This window comes from Microcebus murinus, chromosome 8 (genome assembly GCF_040939455.1).
Source record: "Microcebus murinus isolate Inina chromosome 8, M.murinus_Inina_mat1.0, whole genome shotgun sequence".
NCBI classification, from domain to species: Eukaryota; Metazoa; Chordata; class Mammalia; order Primates; family Cheirogaleidae; genus Microcebus; species Microcebus murinus.
In genome coordinates this window covers 104,809,622-104,835,487 of record NC_134111.1, presented here as the reverse complement: position 1 = coordinate 104,835,487, position 25,866 = coordinate 104,809,622, and the positions used below count along the sequence as shown (strand labels likewise).

Genomic DNA, 25,866 nt, shown 5'->3' with positions numbered 1-25,866 from the left:
TGCCTGCTCTGGGGACGCAGGTGAGCTGCCGGGGCCAGGGTTCCCAGCCCCATCCCGGTGTGCCCCTCAGAAGCAGGGTGTCTGCAGGAGGCCACTTGGGGTCAGCCAGGAGCACCCCAGCAGAGATGTCCCCTCCCTCCTCTGGGCCACGAGCCTGGATTTGAGCCCCCGCCTCACCCCTCACTGGGCAGCCCACCCCAGGTCCTCCGGGAACCCCAGGCGCTTGTGGGGTGCCCCTCCTGGCCTTGATCCAGCCCCTCAGCTGGGAAACCAAGGCCCAGCTGCCATGGAGAGACTTTGCCTGAGGCCACAGTGAGTGGGCAGGGGCGACCCGAGCCGGGGGTGCCCTGAACACTCGGGCAGGGAGTGACGGGGGGCTCAGTGTGTGCCACACCCCCACACCCGTTAGGCCCTTAGAGCTGCACAGTCAGCAAGGGGCACATGCGGGATGGGAAACACCAGAGTGTCCGACCTCCCCACACCACCCACCGTGGCCCAGCCCAGACCCGCCCTCCGCCCGTGCCTCCTGCCAGCCGGCGCAGGGCAGGGACCAGCCCTGCCTGTCCCTGCTGGCTGCGTGTTGGACCCAAGAGCCAGGCCCCGTCCCGAGAGACAGCCTCCGGGGTGCTTCCCCTGGTGCTCCCCGCTGCCAGCGGCACCCTGGGCTGGTGCGTGTGAGACAAGGGTGACGCCCGGGACAGAGACACTCCCCCCGGCCCAGTGCACCCTCACCGCGACCCAGGAGCAGGCAGGGCAGCGTGCGCCCGTGTGCAGGAGGACAGGACGCTTCGCCCTGGTGCTGGGGTGAGGACCGGCCCTGTGGGCACCGGCGCTGCCCAGGGGCTGGGGCAGGGCAAGCGCAGGAGGCGGGCGGCGGGGATGGGGAGCTCTGTTTAGCAGACTCGTGCCCACCGCCAGCTCCACAGGGGTGTCCAGCAGGGGAGGAGGCCGGGAGCCGCTGCCCGGAGCCGGGTGGGCGCCCTTCCCCCCATCTCGGCGACCGGGAGGGGCCCCCAGTGCAGGGTGAGGGGCTCTTGGAGACGCAGGCGGGAGAAGGGGCGGGTAACGCTGGCAAGTAACGCTGGCAATGGGCGGGGCGGGAGGGTGACACAGGGTCCGCCAGGCTCGCCGGCCCGGCGCAGGGGAGAGGAGAGAGAGACCCAACACGCCCCCAGCCCACCCCCGCAGCGGGTCACTCTCCAAAGCTGAACATCTCGGCTTCTTTCTCCTTCCAGAAGGCGAAGCTCCGGTCGATGTAGCCGCAGATGTCCTCGCTGTTGAAACTGCCCCGCGGGGAGCCGGGCGCCGGCCGCCACGCCGCCGTGGGCCGGGGGCCGCTGCCGGGGCCGGCGGCGTGGGGCAGGGGCCCCAGCGGGGTCAGCCCCGACTTGCGGCCGGGCTCGGCGTCCCAGGCGGGGCCCTGGCTGGAGCCGAAGAAGCGGGCCTTGATGTCCTCGAAGCCGTCGGTCCAGGCGCGGCGGCCGGCGGCCACGTCGTCGGTCACGGCCTTGTGGAAGGCGCGCACGGCCTCCCAGCCGTGGGCGCCCAGGTGCTCGAAGACCTCGAAGCAGAGCAGGTGGCGCATCCTGCGCTCCTCGGCCGGCAGGTCGCACTCGAGGAGCTGGAAGTAGCCCAGCATGAAGAGGTCCAGCGAGAGGCTGCTGTAGGGCACGGGGGCCCCGGCCACGTGGGGCAGGAACTGCTCGGGGGACAGGGGCCCCGGGGGCCGCCGGCTCAGCCGCCGCAGCTGGCGGGCGGGCACGTGCGCCAGGATGGTCTTCCAGTTGCCCAGCAGGTGGGAGATGATGCTGCGCTGCTGCCACAGGTGGCCGAGCCGGGGACCCTCGCCCGGCGGCGGGGCGGGCAGCCCGGGGCTCCCGGCTGCGTCCTGCGCCCGTGGCCCCCCGCGGCGGGCCTCTAGCGTCCGGCAGGCCGCCGCCTTGAGGGCCGGCGTGCAGGCCGACTTCTTCCAGTGGCCGAGGAAGAGAGTGACGATGCGCTCCTTGCGCAGGCTGGCGGGGTCCGGGCCAGGCGCGGGGTCCGGGCCGGGCGCGGGGCCGGCCTCCGACGGGGCCTCCTCGCAGCTGATGCCCGAGTCGCTGGCCTCCTCCGCGTCGCCGGGCGCGGGCCCCCCTGCGGTCACGCTGCTGCAGGGCTGCGGGGGCGCCGGCCAGCAGCCACTCAGACAGTGCCCGGGCCGGGCGCCCGGCTCGCAAGGGCCGGGGCCGCAGGGCAGGCGGGGGGCCGCCTCGAAGTTGCCCCGCAGCGTCCGCACGGACACGCCCCACTCCCGGATCTCGCGCTGGGCCTCGCTGCCAGGGGGGCTGGCCGGGGCCTCCCCGCAGGCGTGGGGGCGCAGGGGCGCCGGCCCCTCCTCCGCCTGCACCAGCCCGTCCACGCCCTTCAGCAGCAGCGACAGGCTGCGCACCAGCCGGGCGATGTGGCCGCACCAGAAGGGCAGGGGCTGCCCGCCGGGCGCCGCCCGCGAGGCCTCTGCGCAGCCGGCCGGCTCGGCCTCCGGGGCCGCGGCCTCCTCGGCCTCGGGCCCGGGCGCCCGGGGCAGGAAGTGGCTGTTGACGGTGATGCTGACCAGGGGCTCGGGCAGCAGGGCCTGCAGCTCAGCCGCCAGCCGGCCCAGCTGGCTCTCGTACTCCTGGCAGCGCCGCCGCAGCTGCAGGTCTGCGATCTGCTTCTCCAGGTACACCAGGTCGTCCTCCGTCAGCAGCTCCCCGAAGGGGCCCAGGATGGCCTGGTGCGTCTGGGAGTACCGCCAGGCCGCCTGCTCCCCGGGCCCCGGGCCCCAGCCGCTGTCCTGCGCACAGGAAGGCGGGGTCAGCAGGCCGGGGTGGGGAGAGCGCGTGATCCAGCACACACAGGCTCCCGGGGCGTGGCCGGCCAGCCCAGGCCAGGGTTGGGGGCGGGGTGGGGGGGCAGTTTCCCCTCAAAGAGGTGGGGGTGCCACTGCTCTGCCCCCTCCCCACGGCTCCCTGATCCCCCACATCTGCTCCGTGCTCTGTCATGAGGGCCTCCCAGCTCCTCCCCGCCAGCCCGGAGCCTTCTGTGGCTGGACCCAGGCACCTTCGGCCTCCGTGTGACACTCGCCCTCCCCACCACACCTTACGCTGCCGGGCTGGGCAGCGTCCAGCCCACGAGGGCCACACGGGGCCCCCAGGCTCTTGCTGGGCTGTGACCGAGCCCAGAGCCCCGAGCGCCTCAGCCTGCCCACGCCCCAGGTCCCCGAGGTCTCAGCCCCTGCGCTGCCCCCAGCCACGGCTCTGCCCTTGACCCCGTGGGCTTCCAGCCCTGACAGGCCAGGACGTGCTGGGCCACCAGACGGGGGCTGTCCTCGGTTCCATGAGGGTGGAGACTCTCGCTGTGTCACGCAGCAGCCGTGAGCCAGCCGTGGCTGCAGACGTGGAATGTGGCTGGTGCACCCGCGGGGCAGGACCTCGGCTCTGAATGAATCTGAATGACTTTAAGTAGCTGCACGTGCTGGCGTTGTATTGCACAGCGCAGCTGTAGACCGTGGGCCGCAGCACACGCTGTTCGGACAGAGTCCACTACGGGCAAGATTCCAGTGCTGCAGGCTGACCACACGGCGGGCAGAGGGGCCTTGGAAATCCACGCCAAATCACAGCCCTTCCCTGCTCAGATCCCCAGCGGCCAGCAAGGCCTTACAGAGATCGCGTAGCTTCAGCCAGCTTCCTCTCCGACCTCACCCCCACCGCCCCCCTCCTCGCTCCCTCCTGCAGGCGACTGGCCGCCTGCTCCCCAGCCCTGCGCCCTGGGCCCTTGCTCTTGTCCCGCTGCCTGCAATGTGCTGCCCCCACTCCCACAGGGCTCCGCCCGCCCTTCCTTCTGGCCCTGCCAGGTCATCTTCCCGGGGACTCCCGGCAGCAGGAATCGCCACCCCACACACGGCTCTGGGCGCCCTGGCCCCACCCTGAGCCCCTGATGGAGGTGAGCCCCGGGAGGGCAGGGCCTGCCCTTCGCTGCCGGGAACAGTGTCTGCCACGTTACAGGATTAAAGCCATCAGAGGGAAGAGTCCGTGGGTCCCACCCCTAACGCAGATGACGGGGTGCTCACAGGGTCCTCTGACCTGGGTCAACCGCCTCTCCTGGCAGAAGCAGCGGAGGCCACGGTGGCACCTGGTCTCGGGTCCCAGGTCCGGGCTCCGGGCGCCCCACCTCCCACTCCCCCTGCCCAGACCAGGCCTCCCACCCCCACCCCCACCCCCACCCCCGCCCCCGCCCCTACCTGGGCCTCGGGAGCCGGGTCCTGGCCCAGGCGCGCCTGCAGCTTGCGCACCATCACCTGCCGCTTCCACTCGGGGATGGGCCGGCCGCACTCGTCCCGTGTGGGCACCAGCCCGTCCAGGTCGCCCGGGGGCAGCCCGTCCAGCTGCAGCGCGGCCAGGCCGTCCGGGCCGTCCCCCGCCACGGCCATCTCCGCAGCCTGTGTGGACGGGCGTGGGTCACGCAGGCCCCCAGTGCAGGGGACCCACGGGGTGGGGGTGGCTCTGCCCAGGGTGCACAGACAGGGCGTCCTGGGGGGAGGTGGGGGGGGCCGCCGTCAGCACCCCTGAACCCCCAGCCTAAGCATGAGGCCCCCAAGGGCAAGGGCCCGTGGTGTCCCCTGTGGGGCCCAGGTGTGTGGGGGACTGCTGGCTGAGAGACACAACCAGAGATTCCTCCCTCCCCTGTATGCGGTCCAGAGGAGGCTGCCCAGAGCGTGCCCTGTCCAAGGGCAAACTTGCTCTCAGAACAGCTACACAGACAAAGTCTGTGCTGCAGGGCTTGTCAGAGCCTTTACTGTGCTGTGTGCACCCCAACTCTCCAGGAGGGACGGTGCCACGTGGCATCTCCCAGATTCACACAGACTACCTCAGGGGCTGAGAATTCTCAGGACCTGTTCAGGGGAAGACTGGGCTGCAGTCCCAGGGCCTGGTGCCCGGAAGGGGAGGGGGAGGGGGAGGCCTCGTGCAGCCAGGCCTGGGCTGGCCGGGAGCCCCGAGGGGGCGGGCAGGGGCTTCAGGCCCACCTTCCCCATGGGCAGCGGCTACCGGGGGCAGGGAGTGTCCCTGAGTTCAGAGGCGGGGCAGGGGCTTGGGCTGCGGTGGCATTATGGGATGGCAGGGAAGGGGCCCACACTTCCTGCGAGGGGGTGGCAGCTGCTGCCGCCTGACACTCCCATCTGCTCAGAGCTCAGGGGCCCTCGGGAGCTGCAAGCCTGGTGTCCCCTGCGGAGGAGGCTTGGCTGTGCGGAGAGGCCTCCCTGGGTCCCCAACAGGTGCGGTGGGAAGCTGGTTGGGGCCTTGGAGATGGGATGGGGGTGGGGGAACGCACCGTGGGGGCTGCCGTGGGGGCCGCTGTGGCCCTGGCGGAGACACTGGGTGGCGCTGGGCAGGTCCTCTGCTCCCCGGGCGGTGGCTGGTCGGGCTTGCCGGGCCAGGTGGGGCTGAGAGCCCTGGCTGCTGAGAGGGGGGAGCCGGGGAGCAGGGCTGGGGCGAGGAGACCACAGCCTCGGGGACCCAGGCTGGGGACAGAACCCGCCTCCTGAGGGGCACGATGGGTGCTAACCCCACCCAGCCTGGCGGCAGCCTGCCCTGGGGCCCGCTGGACTTTCTGTGCGGTGTCAGGGGGCCACCCCTGCCTGGCTGACGGAGTCCTGCACCTCACAGACCCCGCGCCCCGGGCAGCGCGGAAGGCAGGGCGCCCAGGCGTCCGGACCCCCACAAAGCCACGTGGACGATAAAGAAACCTGGACGAAGTGGGGAGGGAGGCTGATTGCTGGGCGGGGCGACCCGGGTGCCCGGCTGTCGGGTGTCAGCGACTCCCCCCGCCCCAGGGCCCTCGTGCCCAGACTGGCTCTGCTGCCGCTGTACTCACGGGTGGGCTGCGAGAGCCCCGAGCCCCCTCTCCTTCCGTCCTCCGGGGAGTGCCCGGCGGCTGACAGTGGGGGAGGAGGGAACGGCGGTGGCGGGGGCGTCATCAGGAGTGGCACCTGGGGGAGGGCAGGCCTGGTCAGTGCGGCCAGGTGGGCCTTGACCTGGGCTCCTCCCGGCTGCATCCAGGGGTGCGCGGGGGCCTGTGCACCCCAGAAGGTGCACCCCAGGACCTGCCAGTGTCTAGGCTGGGAGGGACCAGGACCGGCACCTGGCCAGAGCCACCCTCCCTGGGGCCACCCTCCCAGAGCCACCTGGAAACAGAGGCTACCAAGGCCAGCCTCGGGAGCCTGGGGCTGCAGGGGCGCCCTGCCCCAGCGCGGCCACATTCGGGGCAGGGCACACGCCTCACCTCGCCACTCCCCCACCCTCGGCGCCGACCACGGGCAGCGGAAGGAGCCCCGACCTGGAGGGCCGCCCCAGACTGCCGCGCTCGGCCTCAGCGCTGGCCTCTGAGCAGCAGGAGCTGAGACTCCGGTGTGCCAGCGCTAGCCGCCAGCGCTGACCGCAGCCGGCGCACACGCCTCCTGCTCCCCTGACATCTGTCCTCGAGCGGCAGAGAGCTGCTGCGGGGGACACGCGTGCTGTCCCCCGCAGCAGCTCTTAGCCTTTGGGGTTAGGCTGAGAGTCGAAGGCTGGCCTGGCCCCGTCTGCGCGACGCCATGCCTGGGCCCCCGGCTGTGCACGCACTGCCTCATGCCCATCTGGCGCACGGCCGTCCCCACGCGTGTCCCCAGCCAGGAGGGTGTTCCCTCTGAGGCCCCACCCTGGCCGTCAGACGCGAGCTCCCGCCCCTCCCTGCAGTGGGTGTCGGGAGCTGGATGTGGCCGTCCGGGCCCAGGTGGGCGCGGCAGGAGCCCTGGGCCGAGGGATGCATGGCCAGGGGCCAGGGCCGGCACTGCTGCAGCTGCTCCTGCGCTCGGCGGTCTCTGCCTGCAGTTCCTAACCCTTTCTGAACAAGAGACCCCACCGTCCCCTGCACGGGCCTGCAGGAGGGGGCGCCACCCTGCCCAGCAAACCCTTGGCCGCCCTTGCTCAGGGTGAAGACGGGTCCAGCCCACTCTCCTCCACAGCCGGGAGGCTGTGTGCGCCCCTCAGCCCGCGGGCACGGGGACGGGAACACACGGAAAGCCTGTCTGCCCAGCCCCCACGCACCTGGCTCCTTCCAGGAATCTGTGCCCACACCCAGTGGCCCGGGCGCACGGTGGCTTGGGGAATGTCCGCCCGGCTCCCAGCCCGGGAGGGACTCGGAGGAGCTGTGCGTCCCGGGCTGTCGGGGGCTGTCGGGGCTGCGGCCCCCAGGAGTGGGAGGCGCCGCATGAATATTTGAAGGCTGAGGTGTCAGGTGGCTGGGCAGGCACAGGCTGGGTGTGGATCCCTTACCACGGGGGCTGGGGAGGGACCCTCCGGGGACAAGGAGGGGGACCCAGGATCCCTGGGCCATGAGAAGAGGAATCCAGAGGAATCTCCACCCTCACCCGCAGTATAGCCCTCAGGGCACAGACGGGGAAACTGAGGCTCAGAGAGCACAAAGGGCTTTCTCAAGTTCCCGGTGCTGGGATGCAGCGGAGCTGGGGGGGAGCAGCGGAGCTGGGGGGAACCTCACTGGAGACCTCCCTCTTTGCTCCTGCCAGGACCAAGGGCCCCGGGGCCCCGGCAGGGGCGGGTCTCTGGGGAGGACGGCAGGTGTGGGGTCCCCTTCCCGGGGGCGCAGAGCATGGCTGCTCCCTAGCGGGCCACTTCTCAGGGCCATGCTTGCAGAAGGTGACCCAGAGACTCGAGCAGGCTTGCGTCCTGCTCACTGCAGAGCAGAGGTAGCGGGTTCAGTGGTCCCCAGCTGAGACACAAGCCTGCTGTTGGCACCCGCCATCTGGACCCAAATCACACCACCTGGGACTTGGGGGGCAGGGGGTCCCCCGCAAAACATGGTGCATGCGTGCTCCCTGCTATGCCATAGGAAGTCCTGTCTCAGAACCAGGAGTCCTGTGCAAGGCAGAGTCAAACCCCACAGGCGTGGCCAGAGTAGCCAGCCCTAACAGTGGGACAGACAGAGGGGCTGAGGTCCCGGGGTAGCACCCTGGACAGCAGCCGCCCCATGCCCCACCCTGTACCCTGCCTGGCAGCCCAGCCCCCTCCCTACAACTGAACCTGCTCTTGGGCCCCACGCCTGACAGAGCGAGGGGGCTCAGCTGGGCTGGCAGCAGCCCCTCATCTGGGGCAGACAGAATTCTAAGGCAGGAGCTGGGCTGGGCCCAGGGGAGGGGACTCTGGCCCCCAGCAGCACCTGCGGCCTGGGGGACCTCACACCTGCCCTGGAAGATGAAGCCCTGGGAGGTCCCCCTGAGCCTCCACGTCCTGGCCTGAACATCAGAGCTGCTGGGAGGTGAGGCTACGGAGAGCACCTGGCTGGCCCGGCGTGCCCTGTGGCTGCTGTCACCACTGCGCTCTGAGGCTCTCGCTGAGCCGCAACAGGGACGGGAGGTCTGGCTGCGGTGCCCCAGGCAGTGGGCGTGGCCACATCCTTGCCTCCCACACCAGGCCGGGAACACTCAGTGACCCCAAGGGGGTCGAAAGGCGCAGCCGGGGTCGGGTCTCATCCTCTGGGGTCCTAACAGTTGGGCATGAGCTGCCCTGAACCCCAGGGACAGTGGCCCTAAGGTTGGCAGCCAGGCTGGCCCAGAGCCCGTGGTCTCTCCCCGTGTTTTTGGAGAGATCTGCGCGGCTGTGTCTGCCATGCATTATGCATCGGGGGCGCTGCGGTGAGCCGGGTTACAGGCCTGTAATGCCACCCGGGCCGAGAAAATCATGGCCCACAGCTGCCTGCTGGACACCAGTGGCCACGGCTGAGATTCGATCTCTGGCCGGGCCCCGCTGCTCCCCGACGGCGGAGATTGCCCGGGGCGTCCCCCGCCCTCCCTGGGCCTCAGTTTCCCCATCTGTAAAATGAAGGGGTCCTAGGGCCCTTCTGGCCCTTGTGGGGGGGAGAAGTAGTGTGTCCCAAGGTCCCAGCACGGGCAGGACCCTATAGGGTCGAGAGGATGTCTCCTTTGCCCTGAAAACAAGGCTCCTCAATCTGATTTTATGGAAGAGGAAACTGGAGGTCAGGGATGCACAGCGCTTCCCAGCACCACAGCCCGGGACAGAGGCCCCGGCCTTGCCGGGTGAGCACCAGCAGGACAGCCCTGGACGCCACGGGAGAGCCGGGGGCTCGGCCCCGCGCCCACGGAGGGCTGTGCGCCACCCCAGGCTGCCGTTCCCACCGCTGCTGCCGGACAGAACTTCACGCAGAACCCCAGAGCCGGGACCTGCCTCGACGGCCCCTCCAGCCCCTGCCCACCCAGGCTGTTAAGGCCCAGGGAGGGGCAGGGCCTGGCCTGGGTGGTGGGTGCGCCCAAGGCTCACCGGCCCCACCCAGAGGGGGTGCGGGGGGGGGGCACCTCCCGTGGGCAGGTCTCGGCACTACCTGTCCAGCCTCGTGCCCAAGCTGCCTCTCCTGGGGCCCTCGAGTCCCCTGGGGCGGATACAGGCTGTGGCGTCCAGGGGGACGATGGATTTCACCACCTCCCCGGGGCGACGTGGGAAGAGGCCAGCGCGGCGACCTCCGAGTATTGCCTTTCCATCAATATTGCATCAGGCGTGCAGCCTCCTCCGGCCCCGGCAGCTGACAGCCGGCCCTCCCGCTGGGGGGGTGCCTGGAACGTGAGGCGGGTGGCCTGGGGGCGCCCAGCACCCCTGCTGTCACTGGGCACTGCCCGAGGGAGGAGGCGCAGAGACGAGCCCCTGGGCTGACCCTCAGTCCCCAGGCGGCTGCCAGCCAACGCTGCTCACCAGAGCCTGGAAGGCCAGGGTTTGGGTCTGTGTGAGCCGGGCAGGGGCCCCGAGGCAGCAGGGAAGGAGGGGGCTGAGCCCGACATTACCGTCCTGCCCCACCCGGGGTCTGGGGCTGGAAGGCAGAGACCTGCCTGGACAGAAAGGCCAGGCCGTGGGGCCCAGCGTGGCTGGGTGGGGACAGGGCAGGGACGCCGCATGGCCACCCTTCCCGCCTCCCGATCTCGGCTGCCACCCGGGGTGGGGAGGCCAAGGAAGGCCGAGGCCGACCCCAGTGACTGGCGGGAGCCGGGGACAGCCAAGCCTGGGTGCTCCTGAGCCCGCGGACGGCGGCTCCACCTGCGACCGCAGAACCTGCCGCGTTCCACCAGCTCCCCAAGGCCAGGCCAGAAAGACAGGCGCTCACTAAGCAGCAACCCACCAAACATTTAGTAAGTAAATAATTTAGTAAATAAATGACTTCGAGCAGTAACTGAATTCTAGTTCCTGAAACTGCTACACCGGGACAAACCAGGGCACCGCCGCGCTCCCAGAGTCCCCCCGGGCCGCGCCCGCATCGGTGTGGGTTTCAGTCGGTGACAGCCGAGGCTCTTGGAGGTGGCAGCAGGAGGACCGCCCGCAGGCCCCAGGGCCGGGAGGACGACAGCTTTGCCCGTTGGTCCCGGACACCCTGAGGGGTCACCCAAGGAAGAGGAGGCGCGGCAGCCCCTGGGTGAGACTGGGTTGGGGGGCTCGCTGCCTGTGGGGCCCTGTGCCCTCACTGGGTACGGGGTCCCTTGATCCCAGGGCACCTTCCTGCAGGGGTGGCCGCCAAAGCAAATGTGGCCCAGGCTGAGGCAGGCTGGGACAGATTTGTCACAAGTAACTGCCCTGGGCCCAGAATCCTGCGGGGCTGCAGGCGTGCTTGGGGGACGCGCCTGGCTCCACTGCGGGTGCCGCGGCGACCCCACCCACCTTCACTCCTACGCACCCTCCCCGTCCATCCCGCCCCCCACCCTCCCCTCCATCTGTCTGCCCTGTCGTCCGTCCACCCCCCTGCGAATCTGTTCCCTCAACAAACACTTGCTGAGCCTTGTCGTGTGCTGGGGCCTGGGACCTTTGGGACAGACAAGGTCCCTGTCCTCACGGGCCGGGAAACAGGCTCCGAAGATGAGGAGACGCTGAGGGTGAGCCGGGACTGGACCTGCTGCCTTCCAGCAGCTGCGGGGCTGCGGCTGCCTCAGGTCACTTCTGCCAGGACCCAGGCCCTGCTCCCACCCGGGGTCCTCGGTCGGACATGTGTCCCCCAAGAGGAACCCTGGCCATGGAGGCTCCCACATCACAGGATGGTTCCTGCAGCCCGGACGCATGGCGTGGCTTGACCAAGTTCCAGCCACAAGCCCAGCCCTGGTCCTGGCCATAGCCCTCACCCCAGCCCCTGTCCTGGACCCTTTCACTGCCCCTGCCCCCGTCCCTCTCCCAGCCCCTGCCCCTGTCCCTCTCCCAGCCCCTGCCCCTGTCCCTCTCCCAGCCCCTGCCCATGTTCTGGCCCCTGTCACGGCCTTGGCCGGCCCCCATCACACCTGGCCTCAGTGCCGGCGGCTGGCTTGTGGTGCCGGCCCAGTCCTGCCCAGGCCCTGGCCCCTGGCAATGCCATGGCATGGGAGGTGGACACCGTGAGCTTTCCAGCTGACTGGCTGCAGATCCGCAGCCCCCCACCCCACCATGCCTTCAGGACAGACGGCCCCGAGCCTCACCGGCCTGGCCATCTCCCGCAGGTACTGGGCACAGTCCCGGTGTCCGTGATACTCCGCCAGGTCCGCTGCCGTGTAACCGTCTTCGTCCCGCAGGGAGGGGTCCACGTGGTGGGAGACCAGGGTCTGGCAGCACTGCAGGGATGGGACATAGATGTGACCCACCGAGATGCTCACCAGGCCCCGGCCGGGCCGGCCGTGTGCAAGAGGCTCGCCCAGCCCGTCGCAAGGCTGCCCCGGCGCCGCCACGCAGGGGCAGGGCTGTAGTCCGAGCCGTGGGGCCCCAGAGACCTGCCCAGCACCCCTGAGCCTCAGCCCACAGCCCGTCCTGGCAGCGATGGCACCGACCGCCACACACGAACCATGCTGAGGCAGCAGGACGGGCAGAGGCTCACAGAGGCCGACTCTCCGAGGGCACGGCTGGGAGCCGGCAGCGGAGCCAGGGGCAGTCGGCAACGGGTCCCCGGCCTGGCCCTCGGCACTGCCACGCCGGGGGCTTTACAGGCAGAACCGATTCCCACTGTCACAACTCGGAGGTGTGGGGTGCATGTGGGAAGAAACTGAGTCACCTGCCTTGCCCCTCGACCCACGGCCCCACAGCCAGCTCCGTCCTGGGCCGGGTCCAGCCCTCTCGGGGATCCTCAGCTGGGCCCCAGGCTGCTCCGGGAGGCTCCACCCTGGCCCTCCCCACGCCGGCTCGGGCCTCAACCGCGGCCACTCAGCCCGCACTCCTCATCCGGCCAGCCTGGGGGTCGGGACCGCCTGTCCCCCTCCCACCTGGCTCTCGTGATGGGGACAGGGGGCCTGGGAGGGCAGGGTCCACAGACCAGGAAGCTATCGGACACTGGGGCCGTGAAGGATTCAGGTGGGAGAGGAGGGGCCTGCGAGAGTCATTCTGTGATTTCTTTTGTGCATGTTTATGCTGTAAGCATTTCTGTGCCTCCCTGCGGTTCTCGGAAACACAGACGCTCCCGTGAGCTAGACAGGCGTTTTGTCCCCCACACTGTGAGCCTTCGGCTCAGACCTGCTCCCAGCCCAGACCAGGTATGCCTCGTCGTCTCTGGGCTACCCTGAATTGAACTAAAAAGTCGTGAGACCCCAATGGAAATCTCTTCTCCTCTCTGGACCGAGGGCGCCTCACCTGTGACAGGTGTGATTAGCCCCCACCCTCCCAGAGAGGCCAGTCAAAGACAGGCGGAGGGGTGGCCTGGTGGGAGGACCATGTGTCATGAGATGTTATTCTTTTGGGGTATTTTCCCCCAGCCATTTAAAAAGGTGAGAACTATTTTAGCTCGTGGGCCCAGCGTGTGCCCACCCCCGGCCCAGAGGGCTGCGGGGAGGCAGGACCAAGGAATCGTCCCGGAGGCTCCTGGTTTGGCGGAGGAGGCAGGCCCATTGGTCAGACGTGCACAGAGCTGGGGCCAGAGGGGGGTGGGGGGGCCCTGACTCCAGCCCCTGGGAGAACGCAGCACCCCTGGCACTGGGGGAGCAGGAGCCTCCCGGGCAGGTGGGTGGGTGGTGTCCTGGTGGAGCAGGTCGCCTCAACTCCTGGCTTCCGCCATGAGCTGGCACGCTCCTCAATCATCGTAACGATTAAAAGCAGCCTCAAAATTTCCAAAACTTGCCACAAAGGGTGCTGTCCCTGCTGAGAACCAGTGATCCGATCCAAATGCCCCTCTGGTTCTTGAATCCTCTCCGTGACAGCCTGAGCGAGGGGTCGGTACCTGTCCGTGACGAATGTCCGAACAAAGGAGAGTGTGGGCATGCATTGCTGGGCAGCGACCGACCCCTTTCTAGGCATCGCACGTGTGCTGGGGGCCGTGGGCTCGGGACGCTCCTCACTGCCGCCTGCCTGGCTCGGCAAGCCTCCCTCCCTCGTCAGCAGGAAGGCGGTGGGCAGGCAGCCGGTAGAGAACTACAGTGGCTTACAGCCCGTATCTGACCCCCCGGGAGCCTCGTCTGTGCTGCCCTTCCCTTTTCCACCTTACCCTCCACGCCCCAGGCCACAGCCCGCCGTCCTGCAGCAGCCTCCGGCTCCACCGGGAGCCCTTCTCCAAGGAGCAACGGAAACGGTTCGCCCTTCTCGTGACCCTACGACGGCTTCCAATTTCCTTTTTACACAACATTAAACTGGTTCCAGACTTTGAGGCCTTCCTTCTGCGCATGGACCCCTTCTCGGCAAATGAGTGCAAATGCCCCTCCCCACATTCAAAGCTGGGCGTCAAGATCCCCCTCTCTGGGAACTCTTTCTAGATTAGCTCGGGTATGCACACTGAAAGTTCCCCAAATTGTGCCCGAGGATCCCGGGGATCTCGTACAAGCGCAAGTTCTGATCCAGGAGGTCCGGGGTGGGGCCCGGGACTCTGCACCCCTAACGAGACATGCTTCAGATGTGACCGCGTACGTACGATACTCCTATCCGTGCTGCTAACACGAATTTCTCTGCAGCTGCTGGTTTCAAGGCAGGAAGGGAAGCCAGTCCCTTCACTGGCCATCAGAGACGTCCCGGGTGGCTCCCAGGGTATGTGGAATCTTGAGCAAATTGTTTTTACTGGTCCCCTGTCTAAATAAATGATGTGATTAAAAACATATTCCAATGCACTTTGGCCGGGCGCGGTGGCTCACACCTGTAATCCTAGCACTCCGGGAGGCCGAGGCAGGAGGATTGCTCAAGGTCAGGAGTTAGAAACCAGCCTGAGCAAGAGCGAGACCCCGTCTCTACTAAAAATGAAAGAAATTAGCTGGACAACTAAAAATATATAGCAAAAATTAGCTGGGCATGGTGGCGTGTACCTGTAGTCCCAGCTACTCGGGAGGCTGAGGCAGGAGGATTGCTTGAGGCCAGGAGTTTGAGGATGCTATGAGCTAGACTGATGCCACGGCACTCACTCTAGCTGGGCAACAGAGCGAGACTCTGTCTCAAAAAAAAAAAAAAATACGATAAAAACATATTCCAGCAAATCAAAACCAAAATGAGGTACTACGTTACACTCATTAGGATGGCTCTAAAAATAATAAACACAATATAAAAAGTATTGGAAAACCAGAGAAATTGCAACCCTGTGCGTTGCTGGTGGGGCTCAGCTGCTGAGGGAAGCTGACCCCGCGACCCAGCAGGCCCCCCTGGGCATGCGCCCTCAGGACTGAAAACAGGCATTTAAACAGCAACCTGCAACAAACGTCCATAGCAGTGCTAGTCACAGTAGCCAGAAGGAGGGAACCATCCAGATCCCATCTAGGAATGAAAGAATGAACCAGATGTGGTCTGTCCATACGGAGGACATCACTCAGCCTCAAAAGAGTGAGGCCCTGCCCAACGCTGCATGGTCGATGAACCATGAAACGTACGCCGAGTGAAAGGTGGACACGAGGCCACCTACTACGGGAGGCCGTTCATAGGAAACACCAGATTAGGTAAATCCATAAAGGCGGAAAGTAGATTATTGGCTGCCGGGGGCTGCGGGGAGGTGAGAAAGGGGGGTGCCTGCTTAGTGGTTACAGGGCTTCCTTTCTGGGGTAACAAAAATGTTTTGGACCTAGATGGAGATGAGGTTGCACAATGTAATGGATGAACCCAATGCCACTGACGTGTACACTTTAAAATGGTTAGTTTCATGGTATGTGAATTTTACCTTAAAAAAATATATTTACCCCCCCAAATGGCATACAATTCCTACAACTTAGACTATTATAAGAATCTTGTATTGTCTGGGAAGAGAGAGAAAGAACTGATTATCTTCAAAGAACTGATTAACTTCTTGGAGAAGTTAAAGATTCAAGTTGTGATTTTAGGGTAACCCCTAAAAGCGCAGACCAGTATGGCAGAGGGGAAGAGTGGGGTGATATTTTTAAATCCAAAAGAAGATATAGAAGCCACGGAAATGTGGCTCTCAGGTCTCCAACCAGCCAATTTGCCAAAACCAATTCTCACACACAAAAAAATAGGAAACCCTACTGGTTCAATAATTAAATAAATTGAATTAGCGATTAAAAGCCTTCCCTCAAAGAGAATGGCAGATCCAGAGGGCTTCACTAGTGCATTCAGCCAAACACTGAAAGAAGAAATAAGTCTAATTGTAACCAAAATGTCCCAAAAAATAGAGCATGAGGAAACACCCCCTAATTCATAGCATACCTTGATACCAAAATTCAACAAAGACAGAACAAGACAGGTACGTTATAGGCCAATTTTACTCAAGAATATAGAGGCCAGAGTGTTAGCAAACTAGATTCAGATATATATAAAAGAAGTAATATACCATGTTAAATTTATTCCAGGAATGCAAGGTTGGCTTAACATGGAAAAGGCAATCCGTGCAGACCCAGACGTTCTGCTCTGGGTGGACACCCAAATGAACTGCGAGCAGGACTCACAGAGAGATTCACACAGCAGGCTCAGAGCAGCAGCATCCACGATGGGCAGAAGGGGGAAGCACCCAACGTGCACTGACAGATGCCCGGACAGAAAAAGGAAATGCAGTGTAGACGCGCACGGAGTATTATTTAAACATAAAAAGGAGGGGAACTCTGACACCTGCTACAACATGGGTGAGCCGTGAGGACATTAGGCTGACGAAATAAGTCAGGCACACAAGTGGTCTAACTCTGGCCCCAAACTATTGCCTGACCTCTGTGCTCACACCCTCCCTCGACAGAGATGGGAAGGGCGGGCGGGGGTGGGGCCGGAACCTGACGGCTTTGGACGCCTCACGTAAGTGGGATCCCACAGGATCTGTGGCAGCGAAGCAGGCTGCACAGTGGAAAAGAAGAAAACGCTTTGGAACAGCAAGGGAACCCGGGAGAGTGCTCAGAGGTGAGCTGACCCCTGCCGGCAGGCCGGATGGGTCGGGGAGAAGCAAACGTGTCGCCCCGAGGTGTGGGCTGGCCCTCAGCAGAGATGGCGGCAGGTGGGCGGCAGTGCAGGGGCCAGAGCTTACGGCCCAGCCCATTCCCCAAGGCTGGGCCCGGACCTGGCAGCGCAGAGCATGTGAGCACCCACCCACACTGGGCTTCTGGGTGCCACGAGAGCCCCAAGATTCATTTAAAGAATAGCAAAGGGTGCCGGGCTCGGTGGCTCACGCCTGTAGTCCCAGCACTCTGGGGGGCTGAGGTGGAAGGATCGCTTGAGCCCAGGAGTTTGAGACCAGCCAGAGCAACCATAGCAACACCCACGAAAAATAGAAAACTTAGCTGGGCACAGTGGCTCGTGCCTGCAGTCCCAGCTGCTTGGGAGGCTGAGGCAAGAGGATCACCTGAGCCCGGGAGTTTGAGGCTGCAGTGAACCATGAACATCACGCCCTGGCTTGCTCTGCTCGCAGGATGAGCACGGGTCATGGATCCTGCCACGTGACCTCCCCTGAGCCTCGGTTTGCCCATCCGTAAGAGGGAGCGTCGGCACTATCCTGGGGGCGCTGTGAGGTCAGTGCCCGTGCGCCCTTACCTCCATCTGGCCGTGCTCTGCCGCGTCATGCAGGGGGGTGCCACCCCAGGCGTCCCTCAGGATGGGGGCCCCCATCAGCAGGAGCCGGTCGAGGATGGGCGTGTGGCCGCCTCGGGCCGCGAAGTGCAGGGCCGTGGCGCCCTCGCTGTCCCGCGCCGTCAGGCCGACGTCAGTGAACGTGACCTGGGGGGAGACAGAGTGGCCAGCGGAGGGGGCTGGGCGGTCGCGCGGGGAGGGGGGTGCGGGGAGGGGCCCAGGGGCAGCCCGAGCTGTGCCTCCTGGGAGCAGCAGCCCGGCAGAGCCAGCTCATCACGCACGCCCTGTAACCTCGGGCCGTGGGGCACGGGGGCCGTGGGGCACGGTGAGCACCGTGGCTTTATCTGGAGATGCCACAGTCCCGAGTCTTAAGCCAGCATCACGTCAAATGAAAACATGCCGCACCTGGCACCGGGGACAACACACAAACATTGGCTGCTAAAGGAGGGGAGAGAGGGACAGGACACCACCTGGCATCTGGCAGCGCTGCGTTCCCTGGGCGTTTGCGCCCTGCGCCCAGCACGGGCGCACAGACGTTGTTGGGCGGTGCGTCCCGGGGTGCCCCCCGCCCAGAGCCCGCAGGGGAGCTGGGTGTTTGGGCTGACCTGAGGCCGCCCCTCTGCCGGGGCCTGCCGTGCTGGTGTCTGGGTTCCAGGCGGGGCCTCCCGGGGCCTCCCCTGCGCCACTCACTGAATCCCACCCTGCCAGCGGGACGCAGGGCTCTGCCGGAAACTCCACCCTCAGGGCAGGCGGCCAGGGATGCGGTGTCTCCCTCCTCCCTGCCTTGGGATGCGGTGTCTCCCTCCTCCCTGCCTTGGGATGCGGTGTCTCCCTCCTCCCTGCCTTGGGATGCGGTGTCTCCCTCCTCCCTGCCTTGGGATGCGGTGTCTCCCTCCTCCCTGCCTTGGGATGCGGTGTCTCCCTCCTCCCTGCCTTGGGATGCGGTGTCTCCCTCCTCCCTGCCTTGGGTGCGGTGTCTCCCTCCTCCCTGCCTTGGGATGCGGTGTCTCCCTCCTCCCTGCCTTGGGATGCGGTGTCTCCCTCCTCCCTGCCTTGGGTGCGGTGTCTCCCTCCTCCCTGCCTTGGGATGCGGTGTCTCCCTCCTCCCTGCCTTGGGATGCGGTGTCTCCCTCCTCCCTGCCTTGGGTGCGGTGTCTCCCTCCTCCCTGCCTTGGGATGCGGTGTCTCCCTCCTCCCTGCCTTGGGATGCGGTGTCTCCCTCCTCTCTGCCTTGGGATGCGGTGTCTCCCTCCTCCCTGCCTTGGGTGCGGTGTCTCCCTCCTCCCTGCCTTGGGATGCGGTGTCTCCCTCCTCCCTGCCTTGGGTGCGGTGTCTCCCTCCTCCCTGCCTTGGGATGCGGTGTCTCCCTCCTCCCTGCCTTGGGATGCGGTGTCTCCCTCCTCCCTGCCTTGGGATGCGGTGTCTCCCTCCTCCCTGCCTTGGGTGCGGTGTCTCCCTCCTCCCTGCCTTGGGTGCGGTGTCTCCCTCTTCCCTGCCTTGGGATGCGGTGTCTCCCTCCTCCCTGCCTTGGGTGCGGTGTCTCCCTCCTCCCTGCCTTGGGATGCGGTGTCTCCCTCCTCCCTGCCTTGGGTGCGGTGTCTCCCTCCTCCCTGCCTTGGGATGCGGTGTCTCCCTCCTCCCTGCCTTGGGATGCGGTGTCTCCCTCCTCTCTGCCTTGGGATGCGGTGTCTCCCTCCTCTCTGCCTTGGGATGCGGTGTCTCCCTCCTCCCTGCCTTGGGTGCGGTGTCTCCCTCCTCCCTGCCTTGGGTGCGGTGTCTCCCTCCTCCCTGCCTTGGGTGCGGTGTCTCCCTCTTCCCTGCCTTGGGATGCGGTGTCTCCCTCCTCCCTGCCTTGGGTGCGGTGTCTCCCTCCTCCCTGCCTTGGGATGCGGTGTCTCCCTCCTCCCTGCCTTGGGTGCGGTGTCTCCCTCCTCCCTGCCTTGGGATGCGGTGTCTCCCTCCTCCCTGCCTTGGGATGCGGTGTCTCCCTCCTCTCTGCCTTGGGATGCGGTGTCTCCCTCCTCTCTGCCTTGGGATGCGGTGTCTCCCTCCTCCCTGCCTTGGGTGCGGCCAACCTTCTCCACGAGAACAAGGGAGATGACAGCAGCCCTGCCACCTTCTACGTGGACAGGGCAGCCCTGGCTGTGTGTCTGCTTGCCGCCTGCCGCCCAGAGCGGCCCTGACGGATCCACACTCACACGTTTGTCAGGGACAGGACAGTGAGCTGGGGACACAGGCAGGGACAGGGTGACCGTCCCAGGAGTGACTGTGCCAGGCTGGGGGCTGCCTAGGGGCTCCACGTCTGAAACGGACTTTCTGGCCCAGGGACCCGGTGGCTGGGCCCTGCGTTCTGGGGGAGAAAGGGACGCTCACACCTCAGCACGGCCGGAGGGGCAATGGACACCCCACTCCCTGCCCCCCGGGACCCCTGCCCTGAGCTGCTGCCGATTGTCCCCGTGCAGCCGCCGGCCCTCGTGGCACCCAGGAGCCCAGGCCAGGTGCATGGGGCAGCGAGGCCCGGGCGGGGCTGAGGAGGTACTGGTGGCTCCGGGTGCCACAGAGGGGGCTGGAGGCAAATGCCGCGTCCTCGGGACCAAGGTGAGTGGCTGGACACCGTCCCGGGGTCGGGGGGGCCCTCCTCGCTCCTTCCTCTGCTGGTCCACTCACTGGGCGTCTCCTGAGCCCTGGACGCACCCAGCAGGGGAAGTGCGGCAGGTGGCCACAGTCCCGCTCTGGCAGGGCGTGTGGAAGCCCCACCCGGGGTTGGAGATGGGCCCCACGCGGCAAAGAAGTCACACTGCGGCCTGTCAGGGCTGGCTGCGGTGGAGGGAAAGAGAGCAGGAGAGGGGACGGTGCCCGGCGGGCGGCTGCCACCTGGGGACCTGCATGCCAGGCTCGGGGACAGCACGTGGGAAGGCTCTCCTCACCTGTGAACAAGCAGGGCCTCCTCCGGGAACTGGCTTTGGGCCCCAGCCTTGCCCAGCACCTCCTGCCCATGCTCAGCTCTGCCCCCAGTGTCCCCTTCTTAGGGAGACCCTCCCTACTCTTTTTTTTTTTTTGAGACAGAGTCTCGCTCTGGCACCCAGGCTAGAGTGCAGTGGCACCATCGTAGCTCACTGCAACCTCAAACTCCTGGGCTCAAGTGATCCTCCTGCCTCAGCCTCCCGATTAGCTTGAACTACAGGTGCTCACCACGACACCCAGCTAATTTTTCCATTTTTAGTAGAGACGGGGTCTTGCTCTTGCTCAGGCTGGTCTTGAACTCCTGACCTCAAGTGATCCTCCACCCTTGGCATCCCAGAGTGCTAGGATTACAGGCGTGAGCCACCGCGCCCGGCCACCTCCCTACTCTTCAGCTCCATTGGGTCTCTGTGACAGACCCTTGGAGCTCCTGTTCTGGTTCTGTGTTATGGAGGCAGGAAGCCCCCCCATCTTTAAGGAGGCATCTCTCCAACCCTGGCCACTCTGTGCCCTGGTCCCAGGGGCTCCTTCCCAAAAGAGGCCAGAGTGGCCCCTCCAGGGCCCAGAAGGGACGAGGGATGGGGACAGGCCCAGGGCTCTGAGGCGTCAGGGCCTGAGCAAGTGGCTGAGTGGCCCAGGCCAGGCTCTGCTGCCATGGGCACTGGCGACAGAGCAGCCCCGGCGTCACCAGCCCCGAGAGTGCCCGGGAGACCCACGGGGCCTCCTGGGGGAGGGAGGAACTGTCGGAGCAGAGGGGCGCACAGGCCTCAAGGCTTGGGGCCCAGCCTCCCGGGCGCTCAGCGGCCTGGGGCCGGGCCGGCACATCGGAGGCCCCGGCAGCCCTGAGTGTCCCCGGCTGCCGGGAGAGCTCCCGCCCAGGCGCGGCATGGCTGGCTCCGGGGCCCGGACTCTGGACGGCCCCCCACTCCCGGGCCCCTTACCAGCCAGACGACGAGCGAGTAGTGGCCCCGGGCGGCAGCGGCGTGCAGGGCACTCATGCCGTCCAGGGCGCGCAGGTGCACGTCGGCGCCGCAGTCCTTCACCAGGAACTGTGCCAGGTGCAGGTGGCCCTCCTGGCAGGCCAGGTAGAGTGGGGAGGCGCCGCTGCGTGTCCGCCGGTTCACGCCGCTGCAGGGGAAGGAGGGTTCAGAGGGCACTTGGCCAGGGGGGCATGGGTGTCTGGGCTGCTGCAGTGAAGGCCCTGATGGGGGTAAGGGTAGCCCGGGCACCTGGCTATGCTCTTTGTGTCCGCCTGCCCTGTTGCACAGGCTGTGCACTGTTCAAGGGAATCCAGCTCCGCCCACTTCCCATCAAGCTGGGGCTCATGGGCATTTTAGGGTTGCCTAGCACAGTGAGGCCCACAGGTCCCTGAACCTTGCCCAGCCCCAGGGCCCTGCTCTTAAAAAGGGGCTGTTATGAGCAGGACAGGAGCCGCAGGCACCCAAATTCCAGTCCCCAGCAAGGAAGGGCTGGAGCAGCATTTGGGGATTTCCTGCATCTCTCTCTGCCCTCAGGTTGTGTTGGGTCCAGGTGTGTCCTTGTTGCCTAGCGACCAGCTGTAGGGAGGGCCGGTCCCTTGCCCAAGGATGAGCCCATCCCGAGTGATGTAACTTCACCCCTGCCGCCCCCTCTGCCCATTGCGGACTGGCTCTCCCCGGCACCTTCCAGCTGCTGCCCTGGGGTCCCCTACGCTGGCTGGGGCCCAGGTGACTGTGCCCGCAGCCTCCTTTCCCTCTTTTCTCTCCTTGGGACTCCTGGGTCCAGGTTGCAAACATCCATCGTTTTAGACCAGGGAGGGTCACAACGTTGGGTTCCAAATCCTCGGCGCTCCCAGGAGCAGCTTGGCCGCCCGGCAGTGCAGACCGGGCCACAGGCCTCAGCCGGCAGAAGGGAAACAGGCTGAGCTGCATGATTTGCCCAAGGGCTGTGCCCGGGTTTGAACCCCTGCGCCCCATGGAGCCTGCCAGGACGAGCCCCTGCTCCTTCTGCCCCCGCAGGGGGCTCAGGGCCCTGGCAGGCAGCCCCTGGCCTTGGGCCCGCCACGCGCCTGCTCTGCCCTGCAGAGCCCGAGGGTGACTCCCTCATGGAACGCGCCCAGAGGGCTGAGTGTGGCCCCGGTGCTGCTCAGGGCGGTGTCCGCGCTGCGTCCAGCAGACTCTGCCGGGGCCTTGACTGGAACCAGGGCTAGGACAGCAGCGTCCAGCACGCGGCCGCTGGCGCCTGCTCGCCCTGTCCGGGGGCAGCCGCCGCTCGGCTCCCGTGTCGGTGCCGGGGGGAACTCGGGCCTGGGGCACAGGCCCCTCCCACGCCTGCGGCATGAGTGTGTGCTGATGTGGCACAGCCTGGTTTTCCCTGGCGGAAGCTACTTTAAGAGCTGCGAGGCGAGACAGCCACTCGGGGCCGCAGCGGCAGTGCGCCCGGAGGCCTCTTCCTCGCGGTGCAGAGCGGGGCACCTGGGAGCACAGACACTTCCCCAGTGAGCTGCAGGGCTCGTCCCCAGACAGACGTGGGGCGGCCGGGGCAGCCAGACATCCCTCAAAGAGGACAGCTGTGGTCAGAGGCAGGCAGGCCCCTCCTACCCCGGCGAGAAAGGCGGCAGGTGGACGGGAAGGTCCACCCCGGGCCAGGACAGCAGCCCTGGGCACACCATGGTGAGGAGGCGAAAGGCCGGGTGTTACTATGACAACGATGACCCTTTGCGCGGGACAAGGACCAGAGGAGGGTCTGGGGGGAAGGGAAGTCCGCTGGCCTGCGTGGGCCGTGCGGAGGGTTACGTCCACCAAGCACCCCGCTCCTGTCAGGTGGCGTGAGGGTGCCCATGGCTGTCACTGCTGTCCCCTCCCAGCTAATTCAGGCCCTGAGATGCCCTTGCGGGGCCGGGAGCTCTAGCCCCACAGCAGCGCCCAGCCGCCCCCACTGCCATGGCGGGTGGCCCTCCTGCCTCACTCTTGCTCCAGACCCGCCCACGGAGCCCGTCCCCGGAGCTGACCCCGAAGGCCACCTGCCCGTGCCGCCTCCCCCGAGGCCGGCGTGCCCCAGCTGGGGCTCCGGGCTGCTCACCTGCTGTGGGCGGCCGCCAGCAGCTTCAGGCAGGTCAGGTCCCCACTGACGGCGGCGTGGTGCAGCGGCAAGGCGCCCTCCCGGGTCTCCAGCGTGGCCGAGTGGCCCTCGTGGAGCAGCCACTCCACCAGCACAGGGTGCCCGAAGCGGGCGGCCAGGTGCAGCGGGGAGACGCCCGAGGCGTCTTGGTCCTGCGGGGTCACAGGCAGGACAGCGGGCTGGTGGCAGGCGTGACCCACCCCGCGCGGGGCAGCGCTGTGTGGCCTGAGCCAGCCACCCCGGGCCGGGCCCTGCGAGGACCCTACACGACCCGCAGCCCCGACGTGGGGCTTCCGGTCCCCTCCTCCCCCTGCCGGCAGGGAGTGAGGCCACCTGCTCAGGGCGGGAGGCAGGGCCAGGACCACATCCAGGTGGTGTGGGACGGCCCTCCCTGCACAGCAGCCGGCAGGCTCTGCCCACGCTGCGGACGGAGGGCAGAGAAGCTGCCGCTTGCCCGCAGTGCCTGGGACAGGTGTCCGGGGCACCTGCCTCTGGGCCGCTGCCCTGCCCCCACAAGTGCCCTCCCTCCAGCCACGGGGCCTGGAGCCAGGGTGCACTCCCACCCTGGCGGCACGGCGCCCTGGCATCCTCCAAGTGCCCCGTGATCAGAAGCCAGTCCAGACACGGCACAGCACCCGCCTGCAGCCCTCGGGGTTGTCAGAACAAAACAGGACAGGGAGCCGCGGCCGGTGTGCCCGTGCGCTGAGGGCCAGGTGCTGGGGAGGCCGACCCAGCAGCCCCCACCCCAACCGTGACCTCAGGCGGCACTCTGAGGCCTCTCGGCCTGCTCGCCGTCCCTCAAGAGCTCAGCAGGGCTGAGCCCCGGCACTGAGGCCCCTGCACAGGGGGGGGGCTGCACGGGGAGCTGGGCAGGCCGGGAGGCGGGAAGGAGGGCCCTGGGAGACATGCCCCGGACGGGACGGTCACGGAGACCCGAGACACCGTGTTCATGCAGCTTGGAAGGCTCTCCCCACCGCTACCACCGCCGGGCCCCCAGCTCCGGGCCGAGGCTCCACCGCACCCTCCACCGCCCCCTTCTAGCCCCTGCGGGAGACCGGGCCCGCACGCTGGCAAGACCTCTGGCAGCGCCCGCACTCCTGGGAGGCGGGACAAAGGGCAAACGTGCTCTCCGCCTGGCACGGGGCTGGGGGACAGGGGGCTCAGGAGGTGGCCTTGGCACCCAGGGGCTTGGTGTTGTTTGAGGGGTGGGAGGGGCGTGGGGCAGAGACAGGAGCCACTGACCCAGCCCTGAGAGAAACGGGGAGCCCAGGGCCTCCGGGCCTCCCTAGCGACAGCCCCGCCGGTTCACGGGGACGGGCGGCCGGCTGTCCCCATCCATGCTCACCTGCAGGCCGCAGCCCCCGTCGCGGACGAGCCAGCACAGCTCGGCCAGGCTGCCCGTGGCGGCGGCATCGTGCGCCGGAGTGGCCCCGTTGTGGGCCCGCTGGTTGCCGGGCAGCCTGGCCCGCTGCACCAGGAACCTGACGCAGTCCAGGTGGCCGGCCCGAGCGGCGTGGTGCACCAGGCCAGCCCCCAGGGCATCAGTGATGCCCGGGCCCAGGACGCCGGCCTCCAGCAGCTGCTCCAGGGTGGCCACGTCCCCGGCCTTGGCGGCCGCGAGCGCCCGCTGCGCATCCATCCTCCGGCCGCTCTGGCGGCTCGTGTGCAGGCCAGGCCTCCCGTTTCAGGCGTGGACGAGGCTGCGGCTCCGGTTACCTGATAAGCAGCACGCAGGGCAGATGGGAGGCGGCAGGCTGAGGCCTTGGGGACGCCCTCGCAGCCCTGCCCAAGCCACTCCCACAGCGGAAGGGCCCAGCCGGGCAGCGGGGGCGGGGTGCAGGTCGCAGGGCCTGCGCGGGGTCAGCCAGCGGTGGGCGCCGGTCAGCAGAGGGACCGCCACTCACCTGCGGAGGGCAAGGATGGGTGCCGTCATTCGTCACTGAGCCCCGGGGGGACGGGTCCCTGGGAGACTGCTCCCTCCGTCCCACAGGCCAGCCCCGCCGTGTTTGGAAAGGGCACCACACCAGGGTCGCCATGTTTGGGCTACGTGCCCACCAGACAGCAGACGGCCCCTGGGCCATCCGTGCCCGGAACCCGGCCCTCCGGTGGCCCTTGGCCCTGGAGGCTCCTGTGAACCTCCGGGGAAGCTGGTGGCCCGGTGGGGCCTGCGGTGGGCACAGGCCCGACCCTGGGAGAGCCCAGCTGTGCCGGCGCGAAGGCTCCAGCGTGAGGACGAGGGTCCCGCAGCTCCAGCCTCGGCCACTCTCCAGCCCAGCGACCCAGTCTTGCGCTGCGGCCAAAAGTCCCAAACGCATTTCCCAGCTGCGAGCTCCTCTCCAGGTCGTTCCCAGGGGTCTGGATGCCGCAGAGTCTCTGCTGGGGACTCGGGGCCACCACGGCAGGAAGCTCTTCCTCTGCAGGAAGCTGCAGACTGGGGACCCGTTTTCTAGGGGCTCCCAGAGATGTGACTCGAGCTCGACCCCGTGCTAAGGCACCGACACCCAGCGCTGCAGCGGGCCAGGCGCACCCCAGCCCTGCGCCGGGCGGGACCCTGGCACCACAGAGAGACAGAGACGCCACGCCAGGGCCTGAGATCTTTAATTCATTTCATTTCATTTCTGACAGCCGTTTCCTGAGCACCGTGTAGTTCTCTGTACCCCCGTGGGCTCGTGCGCTGAATCTCTCCTATGCATCTCAGCCCGTGGTGCGCGCCCGGACACCGGGAGCATCTCGTGGGGGGTAAAAGGGCCCTTTGCAAATGCAGTTAGGAGGGAGCCGGGCCGGGGACAATCCCATCTTCTCCCCCAGGAACGACCCAGGTCAC

The 25,866-nt window shown here is 66.9% G+C and overlaps 1 protein-coding gene across 1 annotated transcript; it reads right to left on the bottom strand.

Annotated features, from left to right (window-relative positions):
- Nucleotides 1-100: 100 nt before the first annotated feature.
- Nucleotides 101-25,866, bottom strand: ESPNL (espin like). The gene is made up of 9 exons (XM_012755673.3): nt 24,388-25,866; nt 23,004-23,194; nt 20,885-21,071; nt 16,947-17,129; nt 11,510-11,641; nt 5,890-6,004; nt 5,359-5,471; nt 4,259-4,456; nt 101-2,812 (listed from the first exon to the last, which is right to left on the bottom strand). Exons 1-9 carry the CDS (start codon nt 24,679-24,681, stop codon nt 1,193-1,195), a joined length of 3,033 nt encoding a protein of 1,010 aa, XP_012611127.3. The 5' UTR covers nt 24,682-25,866; the 3' UTR covers nt 101-1,192.